At 47.2% G+C, this 18137-nt stretch overlaps 1 protein-coding gene across 1 annotated transcript in view; it reads right to left on the minus strand.

Moving 5' to 3' along the window:
• PITPNM2 (phosphatidylinositol transfer protein membrane associated 2) overlaps nucleotides 1-18137 on the minus strand; it is a 125565-nt gene that overhangs the window by 5134 nt on the left and 102294 nt on the right. The window contains exons 14-19 of the mRNA XM_009283918.2: nucleotides 16459-16634; nucleotides 15900-16070; nucleotides 13085-13234; nucleotides 7810-7974; nucleotides 3719-3867; nucleotides 749-865 (exon numbers count right to left, since the gene is read on the minus strand). Coding sequence (XP_009282193.1) covers nucleotides 749-865; nucleotides 3719-3867; nucleotides 7810-7974; nucleotides 13085-13234; nucleotides 15900-16070; nucleotides 16459-16634 — 928 coding nt within the window. The remainder of the gene's footprint in view (nucleotides 1-748; nucleotides 866-3718; nucleotides 3868-7809; nucleotides 7975-13084; nucleotides 13235-15899; nucleotides 16071-16458; nucleotides 16635-18137) is intronic.

Consider the following 18137-nt stretch of genomic DNA (forward strand, 5'->3'; position numbering starts at 1 on the left):
CAAGAAGAGAGAGAAAAGGAAGAAAAAAAAAAAAAAAAGGGGGGGGGGGAAAGAAAAAAGTTTGCAGCGATAGACAGCCTCACAGGGAAATGCCAAATATAAACGGACGAATTGGAGCGTGGGTTTCTCTGTGCCATTCCCCGCCTCCACTCCACCCACAGCTTTAGAAAAGAATTTGACCTGTGGCAGAGGTGAGAGACCGTGCCCCGCATTGATGGGGTGGATTTGAGTGTACGTGGCTGAAGAGCCAATTTCAGTGGCAGTTTGTACGTGCAATTCTGATACTGTCTCTTAACTCTTACACTTTGGATTTAAGAGGCAATACAAACAGCTGCCAGAGAAATTTGCTGACATTGTTTCAGCTCTGGTAACGAATTGCCCTCTTTCAGGAATTGGAGACATTTCCTGGAAGTGAAGGGCATTTACCGAGCAGAGAACCTGCATTACTGGACTTTGAAAGACATTCCGTCTCTTTCCGTGACCCACAGTCAGTGCTTTCTGTATTTTACATAGACTCAAGGCCAAGAGGAGACCTTACTGGTACAGATCTTTTTGTTTGCTCTTTCACAACTACGTGGGTAGGATATAATCACTAATATATACCAGCAGTGCGACATGACCCTCTGTCTGCCGTGGACAGACACAGCCGTGCCCACGCTGGCCGCCTTCAGTGCCGTTCTTGCAGCCCAAATCGAAACCCCTCTACGTGACAGCGCTTCCCCCTGTCGCAGCCCCAAAACACCCTTACCCGGAGCTTCACGTGAGTCCTCTTGCGGAGCCACTTCTCGCGGGGCTTGGAGGGGGTGAAGACAGACACCTCCTTCCCATCCAGCTCCAAAACGCTCGAGTTCTCGTGCCTCATCACCTGCGGGAGTACGGATCCCACCGACACATCAGCCACTTGCGCAGTGACCCCTCTCCTCTTGCCCCTGCTATTCTGCATCTCCCGAGCCAGCGCTGAGTAAGGGCAATGCCTGGACAGAGGCAGCCTGAGTTTGCCTGCCAGGTGTTTGGCTTGTCAGCTTGCAGGTTTTACAGGCTGCTCCCTTAATTGCAAGGACAAGCGTTCTCTTCTGAACTAGCAAAGCCTGTGGCCAGTGCTGACTTAATCCCGGCTGGGACACAGCTTATTTCGATTGTCAGGAGGTATAAAGCTGACTCAAACACAGCAGGACAAGCTCTGCACTTAGATATCTGCCCTTCCTCCAGGCATTCATTAGTCTCTTCCCACGGTCTGCGAGGGACTGTTTTCCTTCAAACGCACGTTTTCTGCCGTTCCCATAACAGATCTAGCACCGGCTGCTCTGACCAGCCTCATGCCGACAGGTGCCGTTCCTTCAGCTCATTTCTTACTTCTATTTAAACACATTTTGGCCTGCTCCTCTTCCACGGCTTTTGCTCCTCTCATTTTGAAAGGAGACAAAACTATTGATTTGACCCCGGTGGAAGCACGCAGGGGTCCGGCTCGGCCACGCACAAGGCAGTGCCCAGGGGGTCTGTCCATCCTGACTTCATCTCTGAGGTTGACAGAGCTCAAGGACTTCGTGCTGGTGGGATGTCACTGCACCGGAGCAAGGATCAGAGGGGGAAGGTGATGCCCACCAGCCAGCCTTTGGAGGCAATTCCTGCCTGTCACCAGGGTGCGGGCAGGGATGGAGAAGCAGGATTAGATCCTACCTAGACTGCTCTTAAGCTCTAGAAGGGAAAGGGTAGAATAACACCACAGACCCCAAAGGTGAGGTGACATCTCAAAGACTGCTGTAAGACTGGGATGTCACCCTGCATGGAGAACTCAGAAATTGGCAGTAGTCATTAGTGAACCCATCCCTCCAAAAAATTAAGGAGCCTCAAATATAGGCTCTTTTACAAGGTCTTGAATATATTTTATGTTGTCACCAGCTCTCCAGCTGACCCAGGCTGTAGCGGTCTGACACAGGCCAGCTCACTTTGCAGAGCTGAAGCTGTTTTTCTTCCAGGGAAATGGAAAAAGGACCCCAGGGAGGATGATCTTGCTGGGGAGGGAGTTCATGGAAATCCAAGGTAAACAAAATGACAAGTTTTACTGAAAATTATTTAAGTCGGGAATCTATTTTGAGTCCTATTTGGGCTTGTTCTAACAAGATTTAATCTTTGGAGGCTAGAACTATTCAACAGCTTACTTCTACATTTTGTCCAGAGAGGACTTCCAAAGGCGATTATAAACAAGTCCTTATTAGGGGAAGAAGTGGCGTGGTGCTCTGGAAGGACAGCAAGAAGACAGGGAATGAGAAAAACCCTGGTCTCAAGGCAGAGACGAGTGAGTAGAGACAGGCATTGGGGAAGGGGGGTGCCCAACTACCGAGGCAGGTACCAGCAGGCTTTGAATGGATGGAGAGGTACCTCAGGCCACAGGACATGAAGCACCACGCTGTGCTACAGACCCAGGTTCGGGCTGAATCCTGAGTAATCGGGTGTTTCTTGAGTGGAGCATTTTGTGTACGAGACCGTCGTGACTGTTCCCACTCATGCACAATTACGGGTGTAATTGTCTCCCTCTCTTCAGCCCCGTTAGGCTGAGTTCAATGCGGGGCTGGGGTTTCACAGCAGCTGGTCCAGCAAGGTGTGTGCAAGCACAGAGATGTCTTGCTGGGCTAGATACAGCCCGGGAAGAAAGAGTTTCACTGGATTATTGCTACCGCTCAGCTGCCACCAGCACTGACATCTCTGTTGTTTATGGTTTCCACACTATTTGGAAAATAGCACTGAAGGAAAGTTTGCCAACAGAGTCATAAATAATTGAGAGCTGCAGTCGAGAAGGCTGGAAGAGAGCGGGGACGGCTTAACAGCTGAGCTAACACAAAGCAAACCCAAGAGCCAAAGTGGGCAACACAATCCGCAGAGTTGCTTTTAGTTTTGTTTTTTTCCAGTTCCGTGCTCGAAGTACTGTTCCTTGGCGGGTTCATACTTTGTAAGGCAAGTAACTCCCCCTCATCCCCAAGGAACTGAAGGAAAAACATTTCTTTTAGGAAAAACACATTTTAAACAGTACATTTAAATCTCAGGCCAAATGTAGGTTGATAGAGTCTGAGGTGGCAGACTCCAGACACCAGCAATCCCCATTTACCTAGCCTCAGGAGAACTGCTTTGTACCGGAGGAACGAAGGCTAAATCCCAATGCAGTGACGATGGCCTGAGTTCCTAGAGGAGACCACAATAACTTAGAAAGCCAAAATGGAGAGCCCAACCCTGCCTATCAACTCACGTCAAATTCATACAAAACTTCTCCTTTGGTTTTATTGTATTTGGTGCTATTTTTATTTGTACATTGAGAAGTTTCCTTTAAGTTTCAGACTTAAGATCCAAACCTGCACACACAGAGAACAGCTCACTTCAAGAAACAAGTGCCACCAACTTTTGCCACTGTGATCTGATAGGAAACGGCCCTGGGCTCACTCCATGGCTCCCTGGCAAGCCCACCTGAAACCTGCCCTGATGATAAAACATAGACTCAAACTAACCAGGTGCGACAGCACACATCCGCGAAGTTTGCACGTCTGCAGCTCCGCTAACACCACAGGTGAGGAAGAAAAAGAAGGGGAAGAAAATGGATCTGCAGTGGCAAAGGGTATTTTTTCATCTCTACCCATCAACGAGAGTTATGGAAGGTGCAGTGGAAAAAAAAAAGAGCCCAAAATATTTTTCAGCCCAAGGGAGATCCGGGGAGGGAGGACGACCGTACCTGTCTCAGCAGGAAGGAGACAACGTCTGTGGACTCCCAGTAGCTCGCGTGGAAGAGGTGTGGCAAAGCAACCGTTGGGAAAGCCGTCAGAGCGTCAGGACAGTAGAGAGCGTAGTCGATCCTTTTGGTTCCCCACCACTTGGCAGCAACTAGAAGCAAGAGACTCGTTCAGACAAAGGGGGTTCACATGCACGTGCGGCCTCCGTCACAACGGTATTTCGAGGCTCTGGCTCCTCGCTCCAGGTACACTGGGAGGCTGCTCCCTGGCTGGTCGCACTGCTAAGTGGGAACAACCGACCCAGGGCTCAGTGTTTGCTCAAACCAAGGGAGGAACACACAGGGGCACCACCACTTGGGCTCTCTTTTATTTAAGGAAATAGGAAGGCACTAGAGGGCAGGTATTAATTGGCCGCTAGTCCAGACCCGGGGGAAGGGGTCCAAGGCTCATGTGCAAAGACCTGGGAATCCACGTGCCAAAACGTGACAGAAACGCATCACCCTGGAGCTGTGGGAGGAAGGGTGCGCGTGCTCTGCTCACCGCAGTACATGCCCAGGCCATCTCCAGCCCCGCATCCAACTCCTTTAGCTTCCACCAAGGAATAAAAGACTTTTTAGCATCCAGATATTGGCCACGCTAAAGAGGATCTGAATTCTGGGAGCCCACGTGAGATGCTAAAAGGCACCACAAGGCAGGGTGCTATAGCATGTGCTGCTGGGATTGGCAGTTCCAAACAAGTCCTGGCCGCGCTCCTGGGCTACCACATTGCAAGCAACCGAGACATCTAGCCCAGCCTCCCCAGGAGCACAGCCTCTGCAGCGGCCAACAAGAAAAGTGTCCAGGGGTGCCGGAATTCCACTGCACGTGGGACTGAAAAATACACTGGGACTTGGGTGGGCAAGGTTACAGGCAACGCAGAAGAGTTTCTCCCCCATGGAGTCAACAACTCACAAACAAGGGACCGACAGCCACCGTTCACCCATGGGACACCACCACACTTCAACGCTGCCCTGAACTCTGCCCACACACACATCCTTTCTGACTGCCTAGCAATGAGCACGTCTCAGCCCAAAGCCTCAGACCCCAAAGGCGTGGGCTGCTTTCCCAGCGGTGAGGAGTCCTCAACCCCCATGCGCTCTGGCCCAGAAAAGCAGCAATGGAAAGAGAAGATGGATCAGACCAAGAGAGCAACAGGAGGAGCTGCGTTTGCATGCAGGTTGCAAGCTGGGGCTTTGACAAGGGCTTTCTCAAGCTTGGTTTTTCTCTGTGACAATGTTCCCTTTTTATGGGCTTCCAGGAAAGCTGCCAGGTACAAGGTACGATCCAACAAACCCCTCTTGTTAAGGGAAATCTAGCTGGCGATGAGCACAGATGCTGAACTGAAAAAATGGACCCACCAGCTCCTTCCAGAGACCTGCACAAAGCTCCCACCACAGCAACGTGCAGAGGGTTATGGCATCAGCACATCCCCACGGCCCAGCCCTGGCTGTGCCGAGTGCCCAGGCCACCCTCATCCTATGGCCTTTGCTTTTCTGAAGAGCCCTGGAAAGGAGGAGGGCGGCATTGATGGATCAACATGGCTTTTCCAGAGCACACAGGCACCTCCTTGCAGCCATTTCTGACTCCCTGTCTTCCAAATTGGCAGCTCCTGGTCACGTCCCAACCTTTCATTTCTCATGCAAGTCCCCAGCTTGGGTAACTTCAGATTCTTTGTAGGAAGCAGACAGGATTTACTCTTCCATGCTCAAAAGACAGTGGTGGAGGCAGAAGCGTTGTCCCCACAGCTCTGCCCAGAGGAACTCCTGCTCTTGCCAAGTTGTTAGCTGTATTACGATCGATCTTTGGAGCAAAGTGACAGAAATACTTGTTAAAATGCAATCAGAAATTGCAAGTGCTTCAGTGAAAGCGCATAGATTTGTTGTGAAGTTCTGTGACTATCGAATGAGAAAGGAGGTCAACCAGAGTGGATCTCTCCAGAATACCTGTCTTGATGTCCAGGTCGGGTATCCGAAGAGCACAGCCTGCAGCCTGACTCCATGGCCCTTTGAGCTTTCTTCCCTTCGAAGGGATTTCATGTTTATGCTGCCTACGTCTCTTGGACGAGGTTTGGGTAGGGGATTTGTGAGGGAGGGCAAGTTGGGACAGAAGGCTAAACCCTCTACAATGATTAAGGTGGTGTTTGGTTTCTAAAAGGAAAAATAAAAGTAAAAAAAAGCAGAAATCACACTTATTATTATGGCACACACATGCCGCGGGCAACACCGGTTTCATCCTCCAGAAATTCGCAGTGCAAGGGAAGCGGCACCCTAGGGAGGGCTCCTGGGAGGGAGCCATGGTTTTGCGGTGCCCCTCTGGACCTCCTCCGGCTCTCCCTGCGGGATAAGCACGGACAGCATCCAACCACCAATGCCACGGCTTCACATTACCACCGCACTAATAAGGTCAAGCGCAAGAGCTGCAAAGCCAGAGCCAGGGCTCAGAGGACATGTCGGCACTCGGAAGGCGAAGGAAGGGGCTGCGACAGCCCTTGGGGCAGGCCGCACACGGGGTCAGGGCGCGTGCGCAGCCCGCACCGGGGCCAGACTCTTCTCCGATCTCAGAAACAGGTTTTGATGGCTGTGAAGTGCGTGGAGGAATAAATTACACAAAACAGAAGCTAAATAATCGGGGAGAGCACAGGGAAAGCAGAGAGAGGCAAGCGTTGTGTGGGCCTGATCCTGCCATCAGCTCGCAGAGGCAGGATCCCTCCATCGCGTCACGTGGGCCTTTAGGCATCACCCTGGCATAAACACTTCGTAACGAACAACCACCGCCCCCCGCTTCGCAGCCGTCCAAGGTCAGCAGCTCTCCGTGGGTGTGAAACCAGCACAAAACAAACACCTTCTCCCTCAGGAGCCTTCTTCCCAAGCAGATTAATATTTAGCAAGCGCTTGGCAAGATATCTTACCGGGACAAATATAAGAACGCACACGGGGTGTGTGGCGTCAGCTCTCGGGCATGCTTTGAAAGAAAACCTTGTTTGTCAGAGCGCAGGTAGTTTATTCCTGCTGCCAAGCGTTGCCTCAAACAGGGCAAGAAGTTACGGCAGCCCCTGACAAGCGCCCACAGACCTTCAGCAACTAACACTTGCCTCAGGGAGCATTATTAACTTCAGCAATCAATTACGAAGTGAGTTGTTCACAGCCCTGTAGTCTAGCGTGCCAGAAATGGAGTGTATCTAACTTTTTACCACCTTCTGGGACAAAAATTTGGGCTGAAGGTTTTTTTGGGGGGTTTTTAATTTGTTTGGTTTCCAGCCTTTTTCTGTCTGAGTTATCAGAGGTCCCTGAGGACCCGGACTGTTAATCTCACACCTCAGCTGAAATGAAGAAGGGGCTGAACCGTTAACAAAGGCTGTTGGTCTCCACTGTACGAGCTGGGAAGTTATACAGGTCTTGGGAAAAATAACAAAAAATCCCTTTTATTCCTCATTCGGCTCTGGGATACGGGTCATAACTGGCTGACTTTCTGAGCCGCCCTGTGGGCTACAGAAGAGCTGAATTTCTAATGCAAAGTAATAAATAAGCCAAACGTGTTCTTCCCTTTCAGCATTACAGAGGGGCTTATTCGTCCTCATTTTTGTGGACCACATTTAAGTGATCTGCATCAAGCCACATGCCACATCTTGCATCATCAATCTGGCAGTGCTGATCCCTACCAGTTCGGCACGACTTATCAACGGCAGCCCAGAAACATGCCTTTGGATTAACCCTCACCACACACAGCAGCCAAATGGTACTCAGAGTTATCAAATTTTTTTTTTTTTTTTTTTTAAAACAATTTATCACCAACACAGTCCAACATGCATAACACAGCGGTGGCCCCTGTATTATAATCAAATATATCATCTGTTCCTCCAGGGGATACGGTAACATGCGGCACTGACTACGACAAAACCAGGTGAAGGCGGAATAATTCAAATTTTTTTTTTGTTATAAACGGAAAGTATAACCCCAGACAGACAGACAGAAGCTGCGTGGCTCTGGCCCGGTGCGTGGTGCTGAGAGAGCGGTGCGGCAGCGAGCGGTAGTCTCGGAGGGGGTGAAACACTTACTGTTGGCTATGTTGGAAGCAGTGTAACTGTCTGCCATTCCTGAGACCTGGCTGGCAATGCTGATCTCACTGGCTCTCCGGAAGCCCCTGAACTGAGGGGCTGAAATGGGGGTGGACAGGGACGCGCTTTCCATGAAGACGGCACCATGAGACTGAACAACATCTGCTACAAAGTTGAAACAGGGAAATCAAAATATTAGACCAACAGACAGAGGCTGGGCAAGATGAACTCAAGGGGAGGAAGGCAAACAAGGCTGCAAAAACCTTTCAGAACTGATTGGAATGAAAAAAAAAACCATTTCATCGGAGCTCTGGTTTGAAAAGAAAGCAAACACCACAGCAGGCAAAGAGACACGTGGCTGGAGGAGCAGCCTTTGATTGAGAGAAGCAAAATAAGTAGCTCAAAAAACAAATCAAAAACCCCAAAGAAAAATCCAGGCAGACTTATTCAAGCAGCAATAACAGAAGCATGTGTCATACATACAGATGTGAATATACACAACTTCATATATTCACATCAAGACAAAATAACCAAGGTAAGGAGAACAACAAAAAACAACCTTAGAAAGGGGATATTTGTTTTCTTGAAACATTTAGACTTAAATGAACACCTCCAAGATAGAAGCATTAATGAAAAAAGAAAAAAAAAAATCAAGAAAACATTTTCATGCCTGGCAGGGACTAAATTTGAACTCGTATTTTATTGCTAATGGATACAGCCAACACTCCTTAAACTAAAGTAAGGGCTATTGAAAGGAGTCTGGTGCTGAGCACTTACATCTCCAATCGGTGTTGGCGGACCGGGGAGCGCTCAGTCTCTGTGAAAACAGAGCTTCTTTTGTACAACGTGCAAGTCTGGATTTTTAGATCCCAACCTGAGGTTTACCAAGTGTGGCCTAACCCTTTAGTACATAAATACAGAAAAGGAGGATTTAAAGTCATGCTCGCATGGACCTTATACGTGTATTAGAGGGAAATGGACCTAATATGTAGACGTGGTGCTTAGGGACATGGTTTAGTGGTGGACTTGGCAGCGCTAGGCTAACAGTTGGACTTGATGATCTTAAAGGTCTATTTCCAATCTAAACGATTCCATGATTCTATAATACGTTCAGGACTGGTAAACCGAGAGATGACGAAAGTCACAATAAAATCTCTGCATTTCAGTTCTCTCCCCTCTGTGGATGCCAGGAGGCCGAATTAAGTGTCTGTGGGATATCCCAAGATCCTGCACTGCAGAGGGTTTGTAATGCCAATGCCAAGTACTTCACAGCAGGCAGCACCGGTCTGACACTAACATGCAAAAGCAAAGCTACTTACTATCATTTTAACATTGCCCGTCTCTGCTGTACGTGAGCAGCAGCAGCATCTGAACTTTATTCCCAGGTACCAGACAGGGCACAGGTTTGTGCCCAGCCAGGCAGTAGAGGCCACGGGGAACACAAGTACATTACTCCCACACACCAACATCCTCTGCCTATCTCAGCCAGTTTAGATATCCTTGGATTTCATCCCAGTATGCAGCTGACACAGGGCGTTGTTTTGGCAACTGGTTTATTTTAATATTGATCTTTTTTGCTCGGGGCTACTGATTCGCTTCCTCCGATCTCTCAGTTTGCAGCAGCAGTGTCTGTGCCCGCACAAATCCTGCTGCAGTGGAGGGAAAGGGAATGTATGAAGCAGAAAATGTGTAGCTAAGTGTTGGTAAAAGAGTTCTGTTCTCTGCAGGGAAAATCAGGCCACAAGCTGCTCTGTGTAAAAGCTTCGCGGACTCCAAGATCTGAGCCCTGGTGGGAGCCTGACCTGATGATGAGCTGCACACACTGCCCACGTTGTGCCTGAAAGGCCATTACCAGCATCACTTTCTCAGCACTTTCCTCCTCTCTTCGCCTTGCCTTGAGCTGTATCTGCAACCCAGCCAACCCCACTGGGCCAGCACGGCTTTTTTACTGCAGAAAGCACCAGCGCAAGCAAGACACAATTCAAACAGAGGCTGTACTCTGAGAACACGAGCCATGCCAGGAGCTGCGTTCAACCCCACAAAGGTCGCAGGGGCAAAGGGTCTCATTCCCATCGCTGCATGACCTGGGACAACCCTCTCATCTCTTCCCTGGTTACCCCTTCCTCTCCTTTCCCTTGCTCATACAGACTGTGAGATCCTTCTGCAGTTATGCCCTTGTGTTACATCAAATGAGTGCCCCAACACAGATGATGACCATCAGCTTCCCTGAACTTGGTCAGATGCAACGAGAGGTTTGGCTTTGTCTACGCTAGGAAAAATGCCAGGTTCAGGTTTAACCAACACCTACCAGCAAAGCCTGGACTTCTTCCTCTCCCTTAAATATAAAACATCAGTGGCTTGAATTAGGAAGCAGCTGGAAGACATGCTAAAGAGCATTACAGCAATGCTACACAGGAGAAAAGGCTGGGCCAAATGTGGTGCTGCCTGGGTTGATCATGGCTCCGGCTCCATTAGCGTGTCTTCACTTAGCTCTGCCTGAATTTTATCTCCTTTTTCGAGGGCCCAGAAAGTGGAAGGTGAATAAAGGAAGAAACAGCTGTATTTTGGGCTTGCTCTTTTTAGCCAATCTTGCTTTCCTGGGTCCGACTGGGGATTTTTGAATACAATGAATTTGAAGCAAAACCCAACCTCAACAGCCCTTCCATCACCATCCTAGCTAGTGTTGCCACAGGAGTAATTTTCACTCCTTATGAAAGCCTAAACTCTTTTAGCGTTACTGAACTGTTCAGCTTAGTATCGCCCACGTTGATGGCAGGAGTCTGCTCTGCAGGGGATAAAGTGCCACCCGACAGCAGCGCTCGCTCCCATGCTCCAGCCCACTCGGGTGGCTCTTGTGTTTCTTCCTTTTCCCAAGCTACACACCCTGAAAAAGGACAGTTTCTAAGAAAAACGAGAGCCAGGAAAAGGCAGGGCAGGAAGTATAGACAGAAAACCTGGTTTATGCATCACTGCCCCTTCAGCCAAGCTTCCTCCACCCCAAAGCTGCAGTGACAGCGACTTCTAGATAAAACCCTGGGACCTGACCTGCAGAAAAAAACCCCTAACGTATTTCCTAAACTCCACGTATTCTTTGCACCAAATCCCTTGCGCAGCGCCGCTCTTGCAATTTTGAAACCAAGGGGGCTTTCTTGGGGAGTGCAGTGACCAGGGTGGGACCTCGCAGATGCTGCCACGCCGGCACAGGCTGACCCCAGCACCTGCAACCTGCTCCTGCTCCTTAAGGGCCACGTCTTCTGCCTTGCAGAGGTGGCATCCCCAGCCACGGCTCAGGCCCTGGCAATCACGGGGAGGTTTCTCAGGCAAGCACTTCCAGCCCAGGGTGAAGTCGGTTGGCTGGACCAGGACCAGCAGTAGCAAGACTTTCATCAGGATTAGCCGTTCATTTGGGTTGCTAGATAAGGACAGAGGTGCCACCGGTTTACTGCACTTGCTGAAGCGTACTTTGCGCCGTGTCTGAGGGCAGACTTTATCAGAACGAGGAAGCTTCAGGAAGAGGAGACCTGGCTCGAGCGGTGCCCTGAGCAACCTCTCTCCCAGCAAAGGACCTGCCGCTGCTCGAACTGCAGCATGTACATGTCGGGCCGGTGCAATGAACTGAGATTTAACTGCACTTCCAGAAGAGGTGACGTAAGAAGCAAAATCACTTTTTTTTTTTTTTGCTTACCTACGGATCTTTAGTACTCATTTCAGTGCTGTGCCTTTTCATTCAGGGACTCGTTTGCCAATGTTCCTACTAACTGTTTCCCACTAAGTGAACGGCACTGGGCCATCCTCCTAATGTGCTGCTGGCACTGCATTAAGTCCTTGGGGCATCTGAATGGCAGATTTCAATATGTGCTATTTGCACGCTGAGCTGTGGTACCGAAGCGGTAAATACTGAAAGCAATGAAAAAAATATGTAAAGTTCAATAAAAATAAAAAAATAAAAAAAATAGAAAAGCCAGCCAGCTGCTCAGCACAGGCCAGACCCTGCTTGCACTGGAGTCACTGGTCAGCGCTGGGCACTCTGCAGTTGCTACCCTGAGATCGAGAGCAACATAGATTTCTGTTGTCCATAAGTTTTTATGATTCTGGAAATTTCCCGCAGTCCAGTGGCTGAACTGGGATTCAGCACTTGCTACAGTCAAGCCAAGCCCTGCTTGGCCACACTGTGCTCTTGACACACACTCTTTACGAGCAGAGAAGCTTCTGAAAGCTCTGTCCTGACAGCAGGAAATATCAGATGACAGCTAAATGGCATTTCATCAGTGACCTCCAAAGTGATTAATTAATAGTACCAGATCCTTTCCCTCTGCTTTGTTACAGAACGTCACAGCACAGGCAACATGGCAACTGCATACCTAAAAATCATCTACATCTTCAAAAGACAAAGGGAGAGACTATCTGGAATAGTCAGCAACGTTGCCATCCTGTATGACCACATGATGTACTGGACTGCTAAACAGCAAGTGTCAGCTTGTTAAAGATAACACGGCAGCAGAACCAAGCTCTTAATGCAAAACACTGAAAAAGGGGTGAGAACGGGCAAGTAAGACACACGGGGAAGAAAAAACCAAAACAAAGCCAAGTCTCATTAAAATCGCAGATGTAGCACCAGTCACAACCAGAATAAATGAGGCCATGCAGCATTTATGATATAAAATAAAGCAAAACAAATGCTTTGCTTTTAAGGCAGAAGTCGAGAAATCAATTTTAAAAAGCCAACACGTATAGCCACCTTGGGGTCTGAAAGCCTCAGTCACTGTATCCAGCAGAGCCACAAGGAGTGTCCAAACATGAAATACCCAAACGGACAAAATCTGTTCTGACACAGACATTAATTAGAATTCTGGCCACGGTGAAGCGTGGCTGACTTCTGGGGAGACGCACACTGCAGACAACCAACCCGCTCCCAGGGGATCCTGCGCACGGTGTATACCGCACCAGCAGGGCCGCCCAGGGACTCTGTCTTGCTGTGCCAAAGCCTCCTTCCAGCAGCACAGCCAACACAGATGGGAAAAAGTAAGTACGTGGCAGCAGTCTCCCCTTCCAGCATCAACGCCGGAATGGGACAGAGTTTGTAATCCCAACTCGTTCTTTGCACGGTGGGTCTCCCAGACCGGGTATACCCAAGCATGATCCCAAGTGGTTATTTCATGTGGCACAGCCTGAGACACAGCACGAAGATTTCAACTCCAGGAGGCAACAGGATGATCTCCAAAAAGCATCCCAAGTACCCAACACCATAGACAATACGAAAGTGTAGATTACACACACTCAGCAAAACCAGCACTTTTATTGGAAACATCTTGCCAATTCAGTACGGGAACGGGGATACTTGTTTCCATGAAGCTGTCCTGGTGCTGGAGAGCACCCAGAGGGTTACTTTCCATGAGGAGGATGGGATTGTTCTGGATTGTCTCAACTAGAAGCAGATGGGAAAAAGAAAAAACAAAACAAGAAGGACAAAGAACAACAGACATGCGGCCACAAAAGTGTTAACATACAAACAGTTACAACTGAGTCTTCAATGAAAGGACAACCTTCAAATAGAGTAAAAGAAACAAAACATGGGTGACTTTCCAAATAGACTCACATCAGAGAGATTAACCGGTAACAGAGGAGAGCACAACAATGGCATTTCAATGACAAAAGAAAAGGGAGTCCTCTTAACCAGCTTCTCTAATGAGCCAAATCCATAAATACCCAGCAAATACAGAGAAATCTTTTTACTATGTGGGGAAAAAAAAGTATGCTCTAAGGGGAGATTTACTTGAATCAGACTCACAGCCTACACAGTGCAAAGCACAGGAGTAAGCAAGGATGTGAATTTGATTTCACTCTGCAAGTTGGTTGTAATGAAACAGGGACCCAACATTTAGTACAGATGGGAAAATGAAGACAGTCTAAGGGGCCTTCTGAATTGTGGACTTTAAATAAGCTAGCTACCTGCACGGGGAAATATGCACAAGCAGTGTTACAGAAGGTTTTGTACATAACTAATTATAATTGAGCACCTGAATTTTACGTGATCACCAAATCATATAGCTTAATTATAGCAGCAATTAACTTTTCTGGAGCGCCCTACAGTGAACACTAACTTCAGGAGCAGCTTTGCAAATCATGGTTAGAACAGTCCTTCTGGGTAATGCATAAATCACAACACTGAAATTTTGACTCCAATGGAAAGGAATAGCCTGTTACTTTATGATAGCAAATGAAAAGGTTTTGTCTTACACGAGAAGATAATTTAAAGCTGCTTTTTTGTCAGTTTTATTCATCACAGCAGAGCAGCATCTCTTAAAATAACAAGGCTCAAACCTGGAGAGGGTTTTGAAACCACTCTACCCTTCTCATAGTTGAGCTAATTGCTGTTTAACTCCTCTCCACTACATAGCAAGTGTCTCTCTAAACACAGCCACCTGAAGGTCTAGGGAGGCACAGCAAACTAAAAAGATCCCTGCTGTTGTACAGAACGACAACCAGAACGCAAGTTGCTCAGTGTCAACAGGGCTTTTACCTCTGGCTTCAGTGAGAACAGGGAATTTGAAATGTATTTAAGAGGAAGAAGGTAAGATGTTTAGGATTCTTTTCTTTTTTTAAGAAGCCACTTGCAGCTGATACCTAGAATACACCCAAAAATCAAATTGCTTTTCAAGTTGCTACAGATTCCCCGAGCTGTTGTAAGGGGACTGGGTACAAGTGTAATTGTGGGTGGATACATTTTTAAAAAGTGTTGCAGCAAGATCTTCGCTAAATTTGACAAGTGAGTGGGGCCTGCAGAAAGTATTTTATGCACTTTATTAAACATGGTTTATAGTTTATACCCATTTAACAAATCAGACCTCCAGACTCAGCAATTACAATACAATCTTTAAAGATACTGATATATAGGATACCACTGCTTTGCATTTTCAATTTAAAAGTGATGCAGACTATCACCAGAATTATTCAGCTCTAGATACATATTCCTTTTCATTTAGTCCTGCACGATTCAAATATTAAACAAACAGAAAGCTACCAGAGCTTTGGGAAAAAAACGACAACCAAATCCCAGTCTTTCTAGCTGGTGGCTTTGATATTCTGCTCTGGTTTGCCAGCGTGATTTTTTTTGTGTGCTGTAAGTCTAGTTTTATAGTAGCGACTCTTAGTTGCAATGTTGGCTTTAAGTAGCCATTGACTAACAACCTCTAACAAGGGAAAAATTACGGCACACTTTTTCTTCCTGCCCCAAAGCCCTGACCCTGCAGGGAACCAAAGCTTTAGGTGAAGCAGAAAGGTCAAATTTAGTTCTGCACAGTGGTGAGCTTCCCCGAGAGCTCCTTGCAATGACAGCCTGCACTGAAACAGCGACAGACCATGAGAGTCTAGGCACAGAAGTGAGGTGAAGATGGTAGGAAATATAATTTATTTTATTAGATCAACTGCAAGAGCACTGATGTAATGGGAGCCGAGGCAGGGCATGGTCAGGACACAGTTGTTTCAAATGCAACCCGGTAAGACAAAAGGGCATGCACACAGCCATTTTAGACTCTGTTACTGCTGCAATTGGGGTAGAGCAAGTGAAGAGGCCACTGATGGCAGAGGAATCCTAGGTATCCTAGGAAGACAAAGTGTCTCATTGGCAAGGTGGCAGGGGGCAAGGCACTGTCACCAGCCCACCGACCTGCAGTAGCCTGTCCCATGAAAAAGCACAGGTTGCAACCAAATAAGTCATCTCACTGTTGACTCTGCTTCTTCCACTCTTCACTAGCCCTCCAAACATCCAAGTCCTAAACTCAGCCAAGTTAAATCATGTTTCATTCAGTCCCAACCACAAGCACCAGCTTGGGTATAAGACAGGGACCTTCACAGAGAGGTCACCACATCATGACTCTCAGCAGCTGATGGCCTTTGTGTGACAAGTGAAGGGCATATGGGTCACAAGGCACTGATTTTGTTGGAAGAAAACTACTTTTCCGGTAAATCGGGAATAAAACTAAGATTATAGGGCCAATTCTCTTTCTTGTCATTCCCAACTGCTTTGATAATTTCATGTAAAGTGTGGATATAACCCTTTAGACAGCTCATATGGATCCAAAGTGACTTACCCAGAACAGCAGAATTGCCATCACCCAGTGGGAACCTCTGGTAACGGGGAATATTAAAGGGGGGCAAAAGGTAGAACTTCCTCTCCAGAAGAGGCTCGAGGCGTGAAGCAGACGGGTCTGCAGGGTGGAACAGGTTATAGACCTGCTGACAAGCCGGTCTGAGCTGAAAGACTAAAAAGATGAAGAAAAAAAACACTCAAGTATCAAAAGGTTATTTGTTAGAATATTGTAAAAATATTTGTCTGTAAACAGGACAACTGTTGGGTTAAAAAAAAGTGCTAAGGATTTATCATCTCCCTCACCTTCCAGTTTAGTCAATTGAAACAATTTATTACAATATTTATAGACTCAAGAATTGCCCAGTATTTTTAATGTCTGGAAGTACACTGCAAATAAATTGTATAACCAGTACTGGCTAGATCTGCTTTGTTACGGCGCAATAAATATTAGATATACATGTTTGGTTTTTACCAGTTTGTCTCATCAAATTAGTGGATTTGTAGCAGGAGGTGCTTACACCATCCACTAAGCGAGCTCAGCAGTTTACATCAGGACTTACTGTCAAGAGCTGGAATGACAGTTTTTCGCAGGGCAAGAACCAGACCCAAGGGAGAACCAAAGAGGAAGAAGTCAGTGATCTCGAATTCAAACTTTCCAATATTTCCTCCATCCAACATGGTAGAGCTACTAGATCGCCTGGATCCTGGGTCATTTCTCAGCACACTAGAATGTAAACTGGGACAAGAACAGAAAATTAAGTCAAAATTTTATTCACGCTGTCTTTTCATAATTGAAGGCCAGATAAGTGATTGACAGTGAATATAATTTCTATCTCTTTAGTGAAGGAACTGTGCCAATCAACCCACCATGCCTCAGTACTGCAGTTTTACTAGCCAGTAAAACGTCCCCCCCAAACAATTACCCCATTTCATTGGCATAATTTAGACTGTACAAATCCAAGCTTCAAGTGGGTTCATTTACACACTCCTATCTCCTCAAAATGTTTTTTGAGGAGTCAAAAAATCTTGGTTGCTGCTAGCAGAATAGTCATTTGCAAGATAAAATAACCAGCAAGCCAGAATTACTAGAGTAGCAGGGAAGAAAGCAGGTTTACAGTGATTCGCTCCATTACACACGTTACTGCTATGCTTTCTGGTTGTCAACATTTGAGTTCCTTCCATCACCTTATTCTCTAATGTTACGGAAAGCTGTGCTTACCCATTTCTTCCTCGTGGAAGTAGTTGGAAAAATGTTACAGGATTGAGAAGGAAAAAGAAAAATGGGAGAGGAGAGAGAAAAAGAAAGATCAAAATCTGCAAGAGGGTTTCTAGTACCCTTATGCACCAAGTTTGCACCACAGCTTCCATGCATGTGCATGCCATGCACTGGGAATGGGAATTTGGGGTAATTAACTCAGTGGCCATATGGTAAATTGTATTTATCGTGCACCCAGGACTCTCCCACTTCTCTTCTGCCCATGAGGCCACATCTGTCAAGTTATTACCAAACTACTTCTCAATCCCAGCCCAACAACTCCAGGTAACTGTACTTAAAAAGAATAATGACATAAAACATGTCTACCTTCCCCCGCCTCGTTCAGATGTCAAATCTCTTTGTAAAAGTGAACCTGTGTGCAGTGCAGGCTGGGCAATACACAGGTTTAACACAGAGATTTAAATTCACGTATTGCTTAGACACTGAGGAAGAAGCAGCAGGAACTCCTAGATGAAAATCCCGGGAATCCACCCCCACGTTAGGAAGCAGTGCTTCTTTGCAGTCTAGATCTGGGATTAGACAGTGAAATGACAGATGGGTAACACCAATAAACTGGTTCACAAAAGGGTTTCTGAGATTCTTCTGTTACCACCCAAAAGCAGTAAGCTGCAATTTCTTCTGCTCTCCAGGTTCTACAGATTCAGCCGGCAGCCTTGCCGGGTTATCATCGTTATAATTAGAAGCAGAGTTGAAGACAGAGTACCAGCAGTGACTTAACAGGGTGTTTGCAAACACTTTAAAAAGCATCTGAGCAGGTTCTGTAAAATATGTAGGATAAATGGATACCACAACAGTTGGGTTGGATAAAAGGCTTACTGGCCCGGAGTCAGGGATGATGCAAACTCAACAGCCTCTTGCCAGCTCCGTGGCCCCAAGTCAAAATCCCAGGTGGTCACCAGCACTTGCCGTGTCGCCGTATGCAATAGCACTTGCTCATCAAGGCCACTTCTGAACACAGCGTGC

Source organism: Aptenodytes forsteri, unplaced genomic scaffold (genome assembly GCF_000699145.1).
Source record: "Aptenodytes forsteri isolate BGI_AS27 unplaced genomic scaffold, ASM69914v1 Scaffold118, whole genome shotgun sequence".
Taxonomy (NCBI): Eukaryota; Metazoa; Chordata; class Aves; order Sphenisciformes; family Spheniscidae; genus Aptenodytes; species Aptenodytes forsteri.